The 15,396-nt window shown below is 43.1% G+C and overlaps 1 protein-coding gene across 1 annotated transcript in view; it reads left to right on the top strand.

Moving 5' to 3' along the window:
• PSMB2 (proteasome 20S subunit beta 2) overlaps window positions 1–7,583 on the top strand; it is a 623,524-nt gene extending 615,941 nt beyond the window's left edge. The window contains exons 5-7 of the mRNA XM_050800668.1: window positions 1,313–1,475; window positions 5,445–5,494; window positions 7,352–7,583. Of these exons, the coding sequence (XP_050656625.1) occupies window positions 1,313–1,475; window positions 5,445–5,494; window positions 7,352–7,459 (321 nt within the window). The 3' untranslated portion in view covers window positions 7,460–7,583. The remainder of the gene's footprint in view (window positions 1–1,312; window positions 1,476–5,444; window positions 5,495–7,351) is intronic.
• The last annotated feature ends 7,813 nt before the right edge of the window (window positions 7,584–15,396 follow it).

The following is a 15,396-nucleotide window of genomic DNA, read 5'->3' as shown; positions in this document are numbered from 1 at the left end:
TGGGGGCATCAGACTGAATTTAACATGGTAAATGGCGCAGCTGGTGTAGAAAAAAATAATCATCCATTTGGAGATGAAGAGCAACGCAGACTTGGTCACGGTTCTCTATAAAACTCATGTTTTTAGATTTGCAGGTAATACAAAGAAAAGATACCTATAAATCCAAGTTATAATTTTTTTTATTGCTTTTTATTTGTCTCAAAATTACTTTTCAGTTAAGTCTGGTGATTTGACTTAAATATTTGAGACTTACTATCCCTCCCACCCCATGAGTTGTTTCTTTTCTCTCTCTTTCTCTTGTTTTTTGAACCCAGGCTGGAGTTCAGTGGCACAATCACGGCTCATGGTAGCCTTGACCTCCTTGGCTCAAGTGATCCTCCCACCTTAGCCTCCTGAGTAGCTGGGACCACAGGTGTGCGCCATCATGCCCAGCTAATTTTTTAGTGTTTTGGTAGAAACAAAGTCCCACTATATTACCTAGGCTGGTCTCAAACTCCTGGGCTCAAGCAAGCCTGCCACCTCAGCTTCCCAAAGTGCTGGGATTATACCTCTGAGCTACTGCACCCAGCTATAAGTTGTTTTTTTAGTAGTGGGCATACAGTTTACGATTTGGGATTGGTCCAGATGCCCAGACTGAGTTTGTTTATTTCATTTGATGGGGTTGGAGCATCTGCTTTTTTCAGTCCGTGGCCTGGCACTCTCAGAATTGTTTATTGGTTTCAACAATTAGGAATGACAAAAGAGCACCTATGCTTTGCCTTTCCAGTGCTTAAAATTTTTTTTTTGTTTTAAATTTTTGTGCGTTCATAGTAAGTGTATATATTTATTGGGTATATGGGATATTTTGATACAGGCATAAAATGTGTCATAATCACATCAGGGTAAATGGGGTATCTCTCACCTCAATCATTCCTCCTTTGTGTGACAAACAATCCAATTATACTCTTTTAGTTATTTTAAAATATACAATTAAGCTATTATTAACTATAGTCACTCTGTTTTGCTATCAAATACTTTTGAAGAAGTGCTTTTATACAGGTTCTCATCCGTGGACTTTAAGAAGATGGCAGCTTTTTCATATACCTAAAGTGCTCCAAATGCCCTTCTGTTCGAAGAGAACAAGCCGATATCCCTTGGCCTGTTACCATACTCCAGGTCCTCTAGATTTCCCTACATTTTTACTTCATTGTGATTTACTCAGTTGCTGCTAATATTTTCTTTCTCATCAAGAGTCAGAATATTCTCATTTGCCATGGGAAGAGATGTTGGTGTTCTGTTTTAGTTATCACTTTACCGTATCTTTTCTTTGCAGACCCCATATCATGTGAACCTCCTCCTGGCTGGCTATGATGAGCATGAAGGGCCAGCGCTCTATTACATGGACTACCTTGCAGCCTTGGCCAAGGCCCCTTTTGCAGCCCATGGCTATGGTGCCTTCCTGACTCTCAGTATCCTAGACCGATACTACACACCGAGTAAGTATTAACACTCTAGGGAGGGAGCAGTGGCAGAGCCCGGCCCTCAGCTGCTTCCCAGGTTTGTCCACCCTTGGAGTTGGGTGGCAGGGCTTGAATAGGATGGATCCTAAGAAGCACAAGCAGGTCCCCCTCTGGAAGCTGCACTCTTCTGTCAGTCTTCCAAAAGCTGATGTAAGTCCCATTTTTTGCCAGGCAAAATGAGATAGTATGTATCTCTAGAGCTGGGTTTTGTTTCGAAGGAGGTTTGGAATAGATGTCATAGTGAATAAAACATTTTTATTGGGTTCTAAAGTTCTTCAGTTCTAAGAGTTCAAGTTTTTTCACTTACTTTGCTTTGCCTAGATGCTTATTGGCATCTCAGTAAAGGATGAGTGGGTAAAGCAAGTAGCTGTATATTTGTTTTGAACTTGCGAGGATGAACAGGTCCCCAGCATGTCAGCTGAAGGTTTCTTTGCTTAAACATCAAAGCTTTCTAAGGCTACAAATCTGAACCTTCCCTTGGTTGTCACCCAATGGCTGCCCCCTCTTGAAAGAAAAAGCTGTCGCTCTGCTTGTCCATAAAGCGTCAGCTTGGCAAAACTTCCGATACAGGGATGCTTTTTAAAAATTTTATTTTGTAATTGACAAATAATAATTGTACATATATTCATAGAGTACATCATGGTGTTTCAATACATGTAAACAGATCAGGGTAGCTGGTATATCGATCATCTCAAACATTTATCATTTTGTGTTGGGAACATTTAGTATCCTCCTTGTAGCTATTTGAAAGTATATATTGTGAGCCATAGTCATTTTACAGTGGTATAGAACAGTACAGTACAGCTTATTCCTCTGTCTAGCCATAATTTTGTATCTTTTTTTTTTTTGGTTTGAGACAGAGTCTCCCTCTGTCACCCAGGCTGGAGTGCAGTGGAGTGATCTCGGCTCACAGTAACCTCTGCCTCCCAGGTTCAAGTGATTCTCGTACCTCAGCCTCCCAAGTAGCTGGGATTACAGGCATGTGCCACCACGCCTGTCTAGTTTTTGTATTTTTTGTAGAGACAGGGTTTCACCATGTTGGTCTGGCTGGTCTAGAACTCCTGACTTCAAGTGATCCACCTGCCTTGCCCTCCCAAAGTGTTGGAATTACAAGAGTGAGCCACTCTGCCCTGCCAATTTTGTATCTTTTAACAAATGTCCCCCATCCCTTGCAGAGGATTTCTCAGCCTCTAGTATCCTCTATTCTACTTTTTACTTCTATGAGATCAGCTTTTTTAGCTTCCACATATGAGTGAGAACGTGCAGTGTTTTAACTTTGTTCCTGGCTTATTTCATTTAACAGAATATCCTCCAGTTCCATTCATATTGAATGACAGGATTTCCTTTTTTATGGATGAATAGTATTTCATGGTGTATATCTACCACATTTTCTGTATCCATTGATCTGTTCTCAGACACCTAGATTCCATATCTTGGCTATTGTGAATAGTGTTGCAGTAAACACTGGGGTGCAGTATTTCCCCAGTGATATAGTGATTTCATCCAATATAATGGTTTTCTTTCTTTTGGATAAATTCCCAGTTGTGGGATTGCCAGATCATATGGTAGTTCTATTTGTAGTTTTTTGAGGGACCAACATACTATTCTTCCTAGTGGCTATACTAGTTTGCATTCCCACCAACAGTGTGTAAAGAATTTCCTTTTCTCTACATTCTTGCCAGCATTTGTTATTTTTTGTCTTTTTGATAATAGCTATTCCTAACTGGGATGAGATGTTACCTCATTGTAGTTGTGATTTACATTTCTGTGATGATTAGTGATGTTGAGCATTTTTTTCCCATATATTTGTAGGCCATTTGTATGTCTTGTGAAATGTCTTTTGAGATCATATGCCCATTTTTTAATTGAATTTTTGTTCTCTATTGAGCTATTTCAGTTCCTTATATTTTCTGGATGTTAACTCCCTGTTGGATGAGTAGTTTGCATGTATTTTCTCCCATTCTGTAGTTGCCTTTTCGCTCAATTGTTTCCTTTGCTATGCAGAAGCATTTTTTAGTTTGATATAATCCCATTTGTTTATTTTTGCTTTTATTGCCTGTGTTCATGAGATTATTCATAAAATCTTTTTCCAGATCAATGTCCTGAGGCTTTTCCCTTGTGTTTTCTTCTAGTTTTGGGTCTTAAATTGAGGTCTTTGATCCATTTTGAGTTGAATTTTGTATAGGGTAAGAGGTGAGGGTCTGGTTTTATTCTTCTGTGTATGGATATCCAGTTTTTCTAGCACCATTTATTGAAGAAACTGTCCTTTCCCCAATGAGTGTTCTTGGTACCTTCATCAAAAGTCAAATGTAGATATGTGGCTTAATTTCTTAATTTCTCTATTCTGTTTAATTGGTCTGTGTGTCTATTTTTATGCCAGTAGCATGCTGTTTTGGTTACTACAACTTTGTGGTATATTTTGAAGTGTGGTAGTGGTATCAACTACTAGATTTGTTCTTTTTGCTCAGGATTGCTTTAGCTATTCATAGTCTTTTGTGGTTCCATACAAATCTTAGGATTTTTTTCCCTAATTCTGTGAGGCATGTCATTGGTGTTTTGATAGGGATTGCATTGAATATATAAATTTCTTTGGGTAGTGTTGTCATCTTAATAATATTAATTCTTCTGATCCATGAGCATGAGGTATATTTCCATTTCATTTGTATCCTCTTAAACTTACTTCATCAGTGTTTTATAGTTTTCGTTATAGAGGTCTTTTACCTCCTTGGTTAAATTTCTTCCTCGGTATTTTAGTTTCTTTGATTTTTGTATCTATTGTAAACGGGATTGCCTTCTTGATTTCTTTTTCAGCTAGTTTGTGTATAGAAACACTGGTTTTTGTATATTAATTTTGTATCCTGCAACTTTATGGAATTCATTTATCAGATGTAAGAATTTTCTGGTAGGGTCTTTAGGTTTTTCTGTATAGAAGATCATGTCATCTGCAAATGGGGACATTTGACTTCCTGCTTTCCAATTTGGGTACTCTTTATTTCCTCCTCTTGCCTAAGTGCTCTGGTTAGGACTTCCCAGACACAGGGATGTTTTTGTGCTGAGTTCCATCTTCTGACCCCAATCCTAACCTCAACTTTAGCCTCTGTGGGCAATGGGTACTTTGGAATTCTTAGCTTTTACAGACTATAGATGAAGCACAGATAACCACTTCTCTCCTTACATTCCATTCTTCACTGTCAGTATCATAAGAATCTGGCATGTTCATTCTTCTTTGGTGCTACCCTCTCGCTCAACCTTAGCCACACTAGAGCTCCAGGCCACATCCTGAAAAGAATTAGCCTGGCCTCCCAGTGACTTTCTTGATTTGGCATCTGTCAGTAATTCAGCTGATTTGCCCACCAAAATAACCACTAGCCACCCCTGAAGCCCGAGTGCATAACATGCCATCCCAGTTTGCCATGCCCACAGACAGTTCCTTTGGCTCCTGTTTTGGCAAAGTCTTAGCCCCATCCTATGAATTCTCTTCCCATTGTTAAACAGAGACCCAGCTGGGAAAACAAGGCTGAAATTCTGACCCTGTCCTCTCTTTCCCTGATTTGCAGCTGACGAGGGCAGATGGAATTGATTTAAACCCTGGACTATGGGGGAGTGAAAAGGGTGGGTTATGATAAAGAGAGACAGGCTGCTGGACTTCTTCAGAGGCGGGCCCTGGCCAGGGGAGGCAGAATTCCTTCATGCTTACCCTCAGTGTAGCAAATCAATTTGCAGTGGCTTGTAGCTGCTGGAGCACTGGGTCTGGGGCACCCCCAGCTGCATGTGGAGTAAGTTGGTTGCAGACTAGAAGGCAAAGCATTTTTTGCCTTTGCCGTTTGTGTGGCACTCAGGCCTGAAGAAGTCAGCTTTGATTAAGATTTGAAACTTCATCAAAAGCTGCTGAGAGTTGGATTTAATGACAGCACCGGAATGCTTGGTCTCTGTGTTCTCTTCCAGCTATCTCACGTGAGAGGGCAGTGGAGCTTCTTAGGAAATGTCTGGAGGAGGTGAGTAGTTCCCATGGGATCCTGAAAGGAATGTTTGTGTCTGTTTGCCAGTGTTGTTCCTGTTCCTCGGTTATATTTTTTCTGATTTTTGCCAGAAGGTGTAATACATACCCACTAACCAGATGTGAAGTTGCTACCAGGGATAGAGTTTGGTGTGGGTAGCAAGCTCATTTTTCTCTCACAGATTACCTCCTCAATGTCAGCTTTATAATTTAATTCTTTCTGGTTTATCCAAACCAGTGGTTCTCAAATTGTAGTGTGTATAAGTGTCACCTGGGAAACTTGTTAAAACAGATTGCCATCTCTGCCCAACCCTCAATTCTGATTCCACTGTTCTGAGGTACAAACTGGGAAGCTCTGCTTTAACTGGCAATTGTAGGTGATTTTGCTGCAGGTGGTAGCAAAGTACAGGTTTGCATCAAGTACTGAGGCTGTACTTGAAGAACTTCTGCCCTAAACTTTTTTTTAATTTGAGACCGAGTTTCGCTCTTGTTGCCCAGGCTGGAGTGCAGTGGCACGATTTCAGCTTACTGCAACCTCCGCCTCTGGGTTCAAGGAATTCTCTTGCCTTAGCCTTCTGAGTAGCAGGGATTACAGGTGCCCACCACCATACCCGGCTAATTTTTTGTATTTTTAGTAGCGACAGAGTTTCACCACGTTGGCCACTCCTGACCTCAGGTGATCCGCCTGCCTCAGCCTCCCAAAATGCTGGAATTACAGGCGTGAGCCGCCACCACGCCCGGCCCTGCCCTAGACTTTATACCTGCTGTGTTCTTGTGCCACCTGGAATTGCCGTACTGCCTGCTTCCTTAATAGTGCATGAGTCTTTGTAATCTGGAGAGAAAGCCTTCCCTAAGAATTCAGGAAGGCCATAGAAAGCAACTAGGAAGCTTTGGGCAGAAGGCGAGAGTAGACTTTGGTTTGTGAGGCCAAGATTACAGAACACACCCTTTCTAATATTTCTCCTTAGAGTCTAAGGCTTTGGGTATGGATGGAGGATGGGGAGGTCAAAAGCCAGCCACATTAGTTTTTTCATTCTTTTACTGTTCCTGTGGCTTAAGGATGAACTTGAACTCATGGTTTAGTAAGAGAGTAGAAAATTAAGAGCAGAAGCATTGGGAGTAATGTCAGTTTGCCTCTTACACAAGCCTTTTGGTTTCAGTCCACAGTGCCTACCCCATTCCCCCCCCTCCCTTTTTTTTTTTTTGAATGGGGTCTCGCTTTGTCACCAAGGCTGGAGTGGAGTGCAGTGGCACCATCATAGCTCGCTGCAGCCTGGACTTCTGGAACTCAAGCGATCCTCCCAAGTAGCTGAGACTACAGACAGGCACCACCACACCCACCTCATTATTTTGTTTTTAAGAGATGGGGTCTTGCTATGTTGCCTAGGCTGGTCTTGAACTCCTGGGCTCAAGATATTCTCCCACCTCAAACTCCCAATTACAGGCCTGAGCCACTGCTCCTGGCCTCTGCTTTGTTCTGAGGGCAATCACGTTTGGTTAGCTTATTATCTTGAGACATTTTAAGAGAGACGTCTGTGTTTACCAGACTGATGGGTAACAGACTATGGGGAACAGAACACTGGATTGTCTCATTCTTTCATCAGCTGACTGACCAGAGACAGGCTTTTAGCGGCATCTCCCATTTCAGCCTCCCTGCCTCTCAGTGATCCTCCAGCTGCCGTTTGGTACCCTCTACCACTAGAGTACTCGTGCCCTACTGCCAGCTGCCTCCAATAGAATTTCAGTTCTACAAAAGCAGGGATTTTTGTTTGCTTGTATCCCCAGTGTCTAGAACAGAGCCTGGCACATAGTTAGTAATTATTTGTTGACTGATTTCCTCCATGTCTCTCTGCAGCTCCAGAAACGCTTCATCCTGAATCTGCCAACCTTCAGTGTTCGAATCATTGACAAAAATGGCATCCATGACCTGGACAACATTTCCTTCCCCAAACAGGGCTCCTAACATCATGCTCTCCCTCCCATTTGCCAACTTTTTTTGATGGGCTCCTTTATTTTTTTCTACTCTTTTCAGGTGCACTCTTGATAAATGGTTAATTCAGAATAAAGATGACTATGGATATAATTGAGCCCTCTGGTCCGGGTCTCAGTTTACCTAATATTACCTCAGAAAAGATATGGAGGGAAACTGATCTTTTTGCCAGGTCTGACTTTTCTTCCTGCTCCGCCCTCCGTTAACACCCAGCACCCTTTAGCAGCTGCGCACGTTCTACTCCACTCTTGGTTCCTTTCCAACTAGCTCTTTCATATATTTTACTTGCTAATATCTCCATTCTTTCTAAAGTAGTGGTTATGTTTGCCCTTAAACTTAAATTTTTTTAAATTAATTAATCTGAATGAATAATATATGCACTTAATAAAACATGCAAACAGTACAAAAACATGTAGTGAAAAATATTTCTTCCATAGCTGGGTGTGGTGGCTCATGCCTATAATCCCAGCACTTTGGGAGGCCGAGGCGGGCGGATCACGAGGTCAAGAGAACAAGACCATCCTGACCAACATGGTAAAACCCTGTCTCTACTAAAAATACAAAAATTAGCCAGGTGTGGTGGCGCACACCCCTAGTCCCAGCTACTGGGGAGGCTGAGGCAGGAGAATCGCTTGAACTCGGGAGGCAGAGGTTGTAGTAAGCCTAGATTGTGCCACTGTACTCCAGCCTGGCAACAGAACGAGACTCCGTCTCAAAAAAAAAAAAAAAAGAAAAATGTTTCTCCCATCCCTATAATCCAATCACCTGCTTCCGGCTTCCCTTCCGGGAGGAAACTTCAGCTACTAATTTCTTATGTTTTTTAAGAGGTACTCTTTTACTGTGTAATGTGTACATACATACAGACACATGCCCCCTTTAAATTTTTTAGATTTATTTATTTATTTAGAGACAGGGTCTTACTCTAGCCCAGGCTGGAGTGCTGTGGCGTAATCTTGGCTCACTATAACCTCTGCCTCCTGGGGCCAAGTGATCCTCCCATCTCAGCCTCCTGAGTAGCTGGGATTACAGGCGTACACCACCAATGCCCAGCTAGTTTTTATGTTTTTCATGGAGACAGGGTCTCACCATGTCATTCAGGTTGGTCTTGAACTCCTGGGCTCAAGCAGTCTGCCTGCCTTGGCTTCCCAGTGCTGGGATTACAGGCGTGGCCACTGTGCCCGGCTAAAAAGTATTTTTAATGTTCTATATATTCCTTATTTCACTTAACACTATATTAGAAATTGTTTTATATCAATACACATACATATGCTTTTTCTTGTTGAGAGTTGCATAATTTTCCATTAGATTGATGTATCATGGGCAGTTAACCAGATACCCGTTTTTCTCTTAGCCTACCTTTAGGGAACAATGTAGATGTTTTGTGGTTAAAGTCACTAAAACAGTGGTTCTTAACCAGATGTGTGTTTCAGAATGTTCACCTCACATTTCCAGTTGCTACTGATGCTGCCGGTCTAGGAACCACATGCCAAAACCATTTGGTCTCAGACTAGGATAAACCCTACTTTATCCAATTCTGTGCTCCTCTTAATACCATATACAGATAGGTTTTTGGTTTGTATGTGATGAAATGTGTCATCTAAGATAATACCTACTGATCCTAACGTTCATGTTAAAGTATTGGGTTAACATTAGATTTGGGTGTCTTATACACTGTTTAATACACCAATGGTAAATGCCTTATACCATAAGAAGAAAGCTAATTGTTGAGTAAATGGGAGAAAAGAGATGATTCACATCACTACAGTTGATTCAACCTCCAACACCACCAGGAATATGCATAGGTTTGAGCTTTTAGCTAGATTCCTAGGTGTAAGGCATCTATTTTAAAAGTGCCACAGGTGGCCGGGCACGGTGTCTCAAGCCTGTAATCCCAGCACTTTGGGAGGCCGAGGCGGGCGGATCACGAGGTCAGGAGATCGAGACTATCCTGGCTAACATGGTGAAACCCCCGTCTCTACTAAAAAAAATACAAAAAACTAGCCGGGCGAGGTGGCGGGTGCTTGTAGTCCCAGCTGCTCAGGAGGCTGAGGCAGGAGAATGGCGTGAACCCGGGAGGCGGAGCTTGCAGTGAGTGGAGATCACGCCACTGCACTCCAGCCTGGGCGGTGGAGCGAGACTCTGTCTCAAAAAAAAAAAAAAAAAAATAGCGCCACAGGTGATTCTGATGCCCTACCCAGTGGAGTTCTGCTACTAAAGCCCAGGCTCTCCTGCTACATGATTTTCCCATCTGTACAATGATTGAAATAGCACCTATTCCATGTGGTAGATAGGAGAATTCCATGAGGTAATATAGGTAAACATTTAGTTCAGGGCCTGGCATGTGGTAAGTGCTCAGTAAGTGTATAATGATTGGTAAACTTGTTTTTCTGCATTCAGGCCTCACCAGGGATGACATACGGTTCTCTGCCTTTGAATATAAGTGTCCCCAGGGCAATCTCAGGCCAGCCTGCAAACCCATCCTGACTCTCAGTGTTGTTTTGCCAACCCGGATCTCTTTCCTGAGCTCCAAATCAACTCATTCCTAGATAGCTCACCCTCTAGATTTAGGGACATCGAACTCAGTATGTCTAAAACTGAGCCTTACCATCTGCCCCTCTCCAAACCTCCTCTATGACATTCCGTCTTAGAGAATTAGAGCCACCTGGTTTCCCAAGTGCCCAAGTCAGAAACCCAGGCATCATTTATTTTAATAAGTGTTTTATTTTGGAATAAATTTAGTTTTACAGAAAAATTGCAAAGATAATACAGGGTCCTTATACCCGTTACTCAGTTTCTATAATGTTAACAACTTCTGTATACCATGGTATATTTGTCAAAACTGAGAAACCAACATTGTTTGGTGTATTAGTATTACTAAGCTCCAGGCTTTATTCAGATTTTACCAGTTTTTCCACTAATTTTCTTTTGTTCTAGGATATAATCCAAGATGCAACATTGCATTTAGCTGGGCATCATTTTTATGCCATTCTTTATCTGCTGTCTCTACATGGCCACCAAGTTCTGGCATTTCTACATCCTAAATCTTTTAATTTTATTACAATTTTTTATTGTTGTTTTTCAGAGACAGAGTCTTGCTCCATCACCCAGGCTGGAGTGCAGTAACACGATCATAGCTTACTGCAGCCTTGAACTCCTGGACTCAAGTGAACCTCTTAACCCCAGCCTCCCAACTAGCTGGGACTAGAGGTGTGCACCACCACACCCAGCTAATTTTGTAAAAATTTTTTGTAGAGACAGGGTCTCACTATGTTGCCTAGGCTGGTCTTGAACTCTTGGCCTCAAGTGATCCTCCCACCTTGGTCTGCCAAAGCACTGGGATTACAGGTGTGAGCCACTGCACCCAGCCTAAATCTTTATAAATCTCCATCCCCATTACTCTGGTTCACCCCGTATCGTTTCTTAGACTATTTAACAGCCTCTTAACTTTACTCTACTTTTAATCTCTTCCCTCTCCAGGTCTCTCTCCATACTTTAGAAAACTAGTTTCACCATCCATTCCCATTCCTCTCTACCCTTAAAACTTTCTGGTGGTTTTCCATGACTTAAGAGACTAAAGCCCAATTATTTGGTTTGACATGCTAGGCATTCCATAATCCTCTCCTAATGTAACTCCCCACTTTCCTTTCCCTCTTTTACACCTCATAAAGCCTGTGTTCCAACTAAATTTACATGGCCTTGGTCATTCACTCATGACTTCACACCTATATATACCTACTACAAGAAGGGTAAGCACTGCTTTGTGGAATTTTTCTTACAGAGGAGGGTGTGTGTGTGTAGTCATGACATAGTGTGGTCTGGTAACTTCTGTTTTCTTCCGCTGGATTTTAGTTTTTAAAATGCCAGCTGTGTCCTAAATCAATTTGTCCTAAATCAATTTCCTGAAGTTTAAAAAACACAGGGAATATACCCATTCTTTAACACTCCTGGCCAAACACTGTTCAGAATGGAGTTCTGATTAGCTCCCATCTGCTTTCAGGTGATTAATACACAGAAAAACAAATTATTCCTTCCCAGGCTTGGGGTGGGAGGGGGGATAGGTTGGAGAAGAGAGCAGCTGTTTTGCCTCAGGGTAGGGAAGCTCAGCCCTACTAGAGAGGGGATGGGAAGGCAGGAACCTTTGAGAGATGGAAGAGGCCACTGAAATGGCCCAAGAGCTTGGTGTTGGTAGCTGAGCAGCCACGCTAGGTCTGCCCTGCCTGGAGCCCAGAGTCCTTTCATTTCTGTTCCTCTCGGCCTTTTGACAAAAGCAGCAGCAGTGCCCGAGCAAGAGAAAGACGCGCATTCTTGGGTTCTCTCTAAATGTCTACTGCTTGCTTACTCCGGTGTGTGAATTATGAGTTAGTGTGTTTGGGATAAATGTCTACTGCTTGCTTACTCCAGTGTGTGAATTATGAGTTAGTGTGTTTGGGATAAATGTCTACTGCTTGCTTACTCCAGTGTGTGAATTATGAGTTAGTGTGTTTGGGAGGAGAAACCTGCAGCTTGCCTTCACTTACCTTCCTTCATGGGATGGAATGTTTTCAAAGACTGAACTTTTCATATTTATTCTGGAATACTATGATCCTTTAAGAGAAAGTAGGAAAGTCTTTAAACTCCAAATTGGAATGCTTACCCAGTCTAAACACTCTCCATTTAATTCACAACTACTTGTTTGCAAAAGAAAGAAGACATGTAAACAATCTGTATCTTTATTTTTTATTTTTTAATTTAATTTTATTATTATTATTATTATTTTTTTTTTTTTTTTGAGACAGAATCTCGCTTTGTCACCCAGGCTGGAGTGCAATGGCACGATCTTGGCTCACTGTAGACTCTGCCTCCTGGGTTCAAGAAATTCTCCTGCCTCAGCCTCCCGAGTAGCTGGGATTACAGGCGTGCGACACCACACCCAGCTAATTTTTGTATTTCTGTAGAGACAGGGTTTCACCATGTTGGCCAGGATGGTCTTGGAACTCCTGACCTCAAATGATCTGTCTGCCTCAGCCTCCCAAAGTGCTGAGATTACAGGTGTGAGCCACTGCACTGAGACCCTGTGTAAACTTTAATCGTCATCTACTTTTCCTTAGGGCTAAAGCCAGTTAGAAGCTAAAACGTGATTTATTTTGCCGTGGGGAAAAGAAAAACAACTTAATGGGAAGAATCAAATGCTGAGACCTCATTAGAAGCTGCTTAGGCCACTTAGTGTCCATACTGTACTGCTTCCTCTGCACTGTTAACTGTCCTGACCATATGCTGGCTTAGCAGAGCCTGGGGGGCACAAGGGCCTGGGAGGACCTGCTTCCCCTTGCCTGTGAACCCTTCTGTAGATGGCCATGTGATGCAGTGGAAACGAAGGGAGGGTCGGATCACACACATGCGTGATCACTTGCTTAGCGACTTGGGGCGAGTTGCTTTGATCTACAACTTGCTTGTTTCTAAAATAGGACTTACTGAGGACTACATGGACCTTTCCTTAGGGAAAGTTGTCCAGCCCGTGAAAAGTTTTTGATAAACTAATTTCTTCTGGGTATTTATAACCTTTTATTGATGTGTTACTATATTCCAGGCATTATATAGAAGTGCTGTATATCTTATTTAATCCCCCAACTTCCCATAGTCTAAGATGATTTTAGAGGCAGGATGTCTCTTGCCAGGCCCTAGGCTTCAGTTAAAGCAGAGCATACTTCAGCCTCCCCCACATTCCTTTCTCTTCCTTTCTGCAGAAAGGAATGCATAACCCAGATAGGGATACCCGGGAAAGGCGCTGAGCCTCTTTGTTAAAATGAGGAAAAGCAAATATTAGGTGTTAAAGTCATGCCAGCCCCAAATGGAGACTTTCTTCTTGATGTATCCAGAAGGACTGATTGAAAGGGACTGGAGAAAGGCAGAACTTCCTCCCGCATGATTCAGAATTCTTCAGTGCCACATCTGGATACTGCCTTGAGGTATCAGCACCACCTAACATCCTGCTGGGGGGGTACATACCAGGGGACCCGAAGCTCAGGGTGGCACACCCAGTGAGTGGCAGGGCCAGGGTTAAAACGTGTCAAGGGTCTCCATGCATTTAGCATGAGGGACAGGCCCCCAGAGGAGGCCCCACTGTGTCCAGCTTTCACTGGACACGTACGGGTGCGTTGAGGCACTGCAGCTTCTTGGGAAAAGAAGTCACATCTTTGGACCCTTATCCTGAGAGATGATGCCTAGACCCTATGTTTCTAGCACAATCTTCACTCACAAAGCACCCCAACATCTCCCTGACAGCACACTTGAAAAGACAAGGGGACAGCAATCCAGGCAAACAATGTGAATGTAATGGCCCTGGGGCATAAAACAAAGTGGTAGTTTGAGGAACAGAGAGGAAACCAATGTGGCTGGAGCAAAGTGAGTGATGAAGAGAGTAGTTTAAGATGAGGCTGGAGAATGAGGCAAAGTCAGATCATTGCTGGACTTGACTTTGAAGGTGTACCAGAGAAAATAGACCGATTGGGAGACTTGTGTAGTAGTCCAGAGAACTAGGGTGTTGGCAGAGAAGAAAGAAGATGGCCTCAGAATCCATAGGTCTTTCTGAAGGATTGAGTATAGAGAAAGAACCAAATAGGACTCCCCAGTTTCTGGCTTGAGCAGCTGGGTAGAAGGTGGTACCATCTACTGTGATGGGATGTTCTGGAAGAGGTCACGATTTGAGTACTTGAGTCATGTGCTCCATTTTGGACATGAGTTTGAGATGCCTATTAGCCAAACTGGCAGACATGAGGCAGACAGTTGGACCTCTAAGTCTGGAGTTCAGGCAGCAGCCTGGGCTGAAGATAAACATTCAGGAATTGGCAGTATTTAGATATTGAAAGACATGGGATTGAATGAGACCAATCTAAGGAGACAGTATAGATAGAGAGGGACCTGAGGAAAGCCAACATTTAGAGGTCAAATAGAGAAGTAGTCAGCTAAGAAGACAGAATTGGGACCAGTGAGGTCACAGGAAACCAGAAGTTAGGAGCCACAGAGGAAACAGAGTTGCAGAAAAGAGCAAGTGGTCAGCCGTATCCACTGACTGCTGCTGTTAAATCCAGAAAAAAAGGCCTTGAGATTTGACGTTGTGATGACCATGCTGAGTGGACGTCAGCAGACTGGTCGGGAAAACAGATTGAAGAGGAAATTAGAGGTGAAGAAATGGAGGTAGAGGTGTAGCAATCTTTCAAGAACTTTAACTGCAAAGGAAATAGAGAAATGGAGAAAGGATTTATGTTTTGTAAGGTAAGAGATCCTAGAACATTTGTACTCTGGGGGGTGATCCAGTAATGATCCCGTAGAGAGGGAGACACTGACGATACAGGACACAAAAGATGATTGAAGAGTGAAATCCTCAAAACGAGAGTTGGATGAGCTTTGGCCTGACAGACACACACAGTCACCAGCATTCCCACTGACACATACACATCAGCACCAACGGGCATGGTAACAAATCTGTACCCCCAATAGCCAAACCGACAGATGCACCCACCAGCCCACCAAGTCCCAGGAATACACATACAGTATTCACTTGACACACACACACATACAGACACAGCAACTAACAGCCACACTGACATGTCAGACCAACATCTGTACCTCCTCTCACACAGAGGGGCCCCCAGTCCCCTCCATCCCCTTAGGGGCCCCTTCCCACCCTACCCTCTGCCCAATTCCCAGGCCCTTCCTCTCCGCAGTGACATTGCCCTCTTTGGAGGCAAATCCAGGCCTGGGCTAAAGAAGGACAGGGAGGGCTTCATATCCAATGAAAGGTTTTATTAAGAGAATGAGAGATGGGGAGATGGGGAGGTACATCAACTGCAGGGGCAAAAGAACCACAAATACAAGATCCCAGCGACAACCACAGGGCACCTGACACACCTTTCTTCCCTCCCAACCCACCC

Source organism: Macaca thibetana, chromosome 1 (genome assembly GCF_024542745.1).
Source record: "Macaca thibetana thibetana isolate TM-01 chromosome 1, ASM2454274v1, whole genome shotgun sequence".
Taxonomy (NCBI): Eukaryota; Metazoa; Chordata; class Mammalia; order Primates; family Cercopithecidae; genus Macaca; species Macaca thibetana.
The sequence above is the reverse complement of the archived record's forward strand: the minus strand, read 5'-3'. Positions and strand labels throughout refer to the sequence as shown.